At 32.6% G+C, this 4,932-nt stretch overlaps 1 protein-coding gene across 2 annotated transcripts; it reads left to right on the forward strand.

Annotated features, from left to right (window-relative positions):
* Positions 1 to 674: 674 nt before the first annotated feature.
* On the forward strand, positions 675 to 3,768 carry LOC145120515 (uncharacterized). 2 transcript variants are annotated; one of them, XR_013714225.1, is made up of 5 exons: positions 675 to 953; positions 2,152 to 2,877; positions 2,950 to 3,141; positions 3,236 to 3,351; positions 3,449 to 3,562. XR_013714225.1 is itself a non-coding variant. In XM_079056322.1 (5 exons), the coding sequence occupies exons 1-5, from the start codon at positions 912 to 914 to the stop codon at positions 3,554 to 3,556; spliced, it is 1,209 nt and encodes a 402-aa protein (XP_078912448.1). In that variant the 5' UTR covers positions 675 to 911; the 3' UTR covers positions 3,557 to 3,768. The 2 variants fall into 2 exon arrangements, 1 of the variants encoding a protein (XP_078912448.1); XM_079056322.1 differs by having other exon boundaries at positions 3,211 to 3,351; positions 3,449 to 3,768.
* The last annotated feature ends 1,164 nt before the right edge of the window (positions 3,769 to 4,932 follow it).

The following is a 4,932-nucleotide window of genomic DNA, read 5'->3' on the forward strand; positions in this document are numbered from 1 at the left end:
TGTTGTTGGTTTCGACGACGACGACGAAAACACAAAATGAGCCTAGAAAGAGCAAGAAAGAAAACAGGGAATGATACATATTAACTTAGATGATATAATATACATTAGCTTAAAGGTAATTTTCAGAAAAGTCTAAATATTTTGGTTATTAGTAAAAAATAATGAAAAACCCCAAACTTTTGATCAATTAATGAAAAAGCTCCAAAATTTGGATCAATTAACGAAAAAAGACGAGATACTAGCTAAATCTATGAAACTGACCATGAAAGGTTATTCCGAAGTTTTAGTCAGTAATCTGTCTTTTTATATATATACAAAATTTAATTTGAAACTAAAACCATAAACTAACTCAAAATCTTAAAACTTTCTTGGAAATTTCCTTAATTGAAATTGAAAGTTTTATATAACTTGAAGGATAATAAATTTAAGTCATGAGGGTTAAAAATATAACACTTTAAAAGAATTTGATCTTTTATTGGTGACAAGCCTATTTTTGTAAAATAATTAAAGAAAATTTTCAAAACAAACCTATTAAAATAAATAAATAAAATAAAATAAAAATAAAAAAACTCAATGGGTAAGCAAGTTAGTCGGACAAATGTACGCACACCCTACATTTGTACCTTATATAACTAACCTTAATTTCCTTCACCACAATCAAATGCACCCTTCTTTCGCCTTACTCTCTCTCTATAATCGATTTTCTTTTCATTTTTTTTCTCATTTTATTTTATAATTAAATATTTCTACATGGAGCTTCGTCTCTCTCCAATGGTTCCCCACATTCACTTCAACTCTAAAGGACAATGTTTCGATAAGCTCCAGGTTCCCATTCGTTCCTTATAGGATTACAACATCGTTAATATCTCATAGAACAATCACGTCATTTGTAGTTTTGGAGAACAAAAAGAATGTTGGGTGACGCTGTTCATCCACCCGAACAGCCTTCCATGGTACAATATTCTCTCGCCTACTTGTATATTTTTTTTATTTAAACTTCTCATGGACTAAAATCCAAAGATATGTATATCATGTATATGCATTGTTAATTCACATCGTTTTCAAGAAAGTTCGTAAAAGAATATTCTTTAGGAGGTTTAGTTTTTAACGGGTTCTTTTAGGTTGATGGATCAATTAGACGGTTCATTTATTTTTGGTCGTGATCATGCATGTATCGAATGAATTCTGAATTTATTTGGCTTGATTTCGAAAGTGTTTGCACTTTTTTAATAAAAGAACATGTGGAGATGGTGATACGTACTGGTGAGGTTGACTTGTATCAAGTAGTATAAAGGAAAGCTTTGAAGATTGGGGTAACTTGATTAAATTCTCTTTTGGCTGTTTTTATCCTTATCATCTTAGATTGATTCTCGTCATCTAAAACCCGGATGTGCCTTCATTTTTTAATATCATGTATCAGCGAGGCATGGTCCCATTTGCAAGTGTATGTACGTTGTAGTCTCATTTATCCTTTTAATCGCGTGTATCGTAGAGACTAGAGAAGATCTAAGGCTCGTATATATCGATCGAGATAATAGATTCCAGGTCTAGCATCGTCAAGGACTCAAAACATGTCTACTTTTAATCTCATTAAGCATCGTCTCAAGGGCGTGTTGGTTCCCACGTTGGCTAGCCAATCTTTATATATATATATATATATATATATATATATATATATATATATATATATATATATATATATATATATATGCTGGCATCTCTCTAACAAATTTCATCTCTAACTTGATGGTCTTTTACCACACCGAGTACCTAATCTATAACACCATCTCCTAATTTTTGGAATAATTTTGAGAATACAATTTAATGTGTCAGTTTCAATTAATGACCGCGTTATGTTTAAGTAGTCTTAGTTATTTGATTCTTTGATTCAATTTAGATATCGTGACAGTGATTGAGATGATCAACATCTTCTTGGAATCTATGTGTGTATATAAATTACGATGAGGTCTCTTATGAATTGTGACAATTTTATGGGTCTATTGTGTGCTTCAAATTTTTTATTTAAAACGGGTATTTGTATCAAGGTTGGAATATTATTGAGCGTGTTTTTCACTATTTTATTTTATATGGCTTTTGCTTCTTCTTTAAGCTTACTCGAAGCTTACTTTTCTTTTCTTTTTTGAATAACAGGACCAGGTGTCGATCCCATTAAGTGCTCAAATATTGGAGTTCTGTGAATCAGAGTTATTCCAAGAGACGATACAAAACTCAGAAGTTGCTTCGAGCTCAAATTATTGCTATGATGACCAATCCTCATACACCACTAACCTCTCCTTCCCTCCCGATATAATCAAATACCCAACTCCCATAGACAACGCAACTAAAATTGCAAAGTCGAACAACACCTTCTCCATAATCTTTGATGAAGAAATAACCGAAAACAGTCTAGACTTCACAACCTCTCCACATCACAGCCTCCCTCAATACCAGTTTGGCCATCATGACCAGTTTGATCTCTCTTTACTCCAAAACCAAATCCCAGATCACAACGACGCCATCAATGGCCAGATTCAGGCATATCATCATCCTCACCCAAACGATCATGTTGTCCCTAAAATGGGACCGGTATTGCCCACAGTTTATGAAGATGATTGCTTATCTTCTATGCCACCTTCAAAGTTCATGCGTTTGAATAAAACTTCCTCACCTAATTGCTCCTTCATAGATCCGGCGCTAACCTCCTACCTATCTGGGAACTCGGACCCTCCTTTACCAGTAGAAAGCTCAGGGATCTTCAATGGGAATTTGTTCTTAGGGAATGAAATTCAACCTCATGATTTAGATTTTAAGGGAGACAATGGTAGCATCTTTTGTCCAGATCCTTTACCACGACCTTACAATCCTAATGAACTTCAGGTGCGTTTCAAGATTATTATAAGGTTTCGATATTTTTGTTTTCTTTTAATACTGTTTTGGAAACCAATTCAGGCTCTTAGTAGCGAAAGCCATCATCTTGTAAATGGAAGTGGGAGTTGTGCTACACAATTAGCCTCAGAAATCACAAGTTTGGAAACTGATACGTTTAGAGTCGCTAGTAAACTCACTACTGAAGAACGCAAAGAAAAGATCCATAAATACATGAAGAAAAGAAACGAGAGAAATTTCAGTAAGAAAATCAAGGTATGTTTAGAAAGATTTAGTTGTTGTTTGATAATAATTACAGATGTTGTGAGAAATTTACTGTTGCAGTATGCATGCCGAAAAACTTTGGCAGACAGTAGGCCCCGAGTGAGAGGAAGGTTTGCCAAGAACGATGAATATGGAGAGAACAATAGAACGACATGCAACAACCACGAAGAAGACACAGATGAAGACATAAAATCTTTTCGGGTAATGCAAGCTTTAATTAGATAATCGATCAAATTGCTTCATTAACTGGAACTTATATATGAAATATTAATGCATTTGAACTAAATGCAATGAGCAGGTGGTTGTAAAGGAAGAGGAGGAGAATTTTGAATCATCAGACATCTTTGCACATATCAGTGGAATGAATTCATTCAAATATAACTACTCGATCCAGTCTTGGATATGAAGAACTCAAAGAAAAGAGTCGTTGCATGAATCATTGTGTAGAGGGTTTTACAGGTGGACTGACGATGATACACGATGACTATGATATCACATGCATTCTACACAATAATTAACGGACTCAGATTCATTAAAAGTATTCATCTATGTAGTTGTAGTAATGTAATTAATTATATGCTAGTATGGTACCTAATAAGCAGTGCCATTTTGTATGTACAGTCTTTTATATACATATATATATATATATATATATATATATATATATATATATATATATATATATATATATATATATATATATATATATATAAATTTTGATTTTTTAAATTTAAGATTTGGAGATTGTGTATTTTCAGGATAGCACTTGTCCAGATTCCTCGTACCTTTTTAATAAAAAATCTAATTATATCGTCACTCTTCAAAGCTAAAGTTTCTTTTAATAATTTTTTTTTACAATTATACCATTACTTTTCAAAGCTAAAGTTTCTTTTAAGTAATAAAAAAGATAAACATCTGCACCTTGTTTAAAGGTCAAAGCCACCTTTATTAACGTCAAAACCACCGTTTGGTAAAAACCAAAATTGAAAATACTGTATATATTATTTTATATCAAACCCCAAATCAAAACACTATTGTGTCTTTATATCTTTATATATATTAAAAAGAGAAACTTTATTACATCAAATACAACAATCAGGACCTTAATTGTGTTTCGTTCCTAACTTTTCCACCATTGGATCATTTTGCTACATCACCATTGACTTCTCCTCTCTCTCACTCAGATACATAAATGCCAAGATTTGATGAAAGGAAATACAGAGAAGTTTCTAAGTAAAAAGCCCCTAAATAAGGAAGTATTTCACTAAAAATTGTTCAATCGATACATATGATTCTAAGATTTTAGGAGGTAAATGGATTCCATTACACCCCTTCCAGCATTGCCTTCGATTTTGAAGGTATGTATGCAAGTAAGCCCTAATTTTTCCTCCAATCACGCCATTCTTCACCGCAACAATCTATTCCCTCTTGACCACAAAAAACTCAGTTCCTCGATTAATCGTCTTTCTTCAAATTGAAGACACAATCAACTGCTTCAGTTGTTGCCGTTTAGCTAATATTTCACTAAGTTGTCGATCATATTCTTTCTTTGTCTTTTCTTCATTATCCATCTCTCGATTCTTCTTCTTTAATTTCTATTCCACCCTTCAACCTATACATTGTGTTTTAAGCGACTAGAAGAGAAAACCCAATATAGAGAGATTGGACAATAACGAAGGGTCTGAAGCAGGTAACGAATGTTTGTTTTTTGTTTATATTGAATATTGTTTCTTAATTCTTATACATATAGTTTAAGTGATCGTATGTTCAACGATATGTTTA

This window comes from Lactuca virosa, chromosome 6 (genome assembly GCF_052849685.1).
Source record: "Lactuca virosa cultivar CGN04683 chromosome 6, Lactuca_virosa_CGN04683_v6, whole genome shotgun sequence".
NCBI lineage: Eukaryota > Viridiplantae > Streptophyta > Magnoliopsida > Asterales > Asteraceae > Lactuca > Lactuca virosa.

Bases quoted from the DNA above. Each gene is read 5' to 3' on its own strand.
- LOC145120515 (XM_079056322.1), top strand. From the start codon at position 912: ATGTTGGGTGACGCTGTTCATCCACCCGAACAGCCTTCCATG. The intron at 2,878-2,949 runs GTGCGTTTCAAG...AAACCAATTCAG, and splicing joins ACAATCCTAATGAACTTCAG to GCTCTTAGTAGCGAAAGCCA. The intron at 3,352-3,448 runs GTAATGCAAGCT...TGCAATGAGCAG, and splicing joins AAGACATAAAATCTTTTCGG to GTGGTTGTAAAGGAAGAGGA.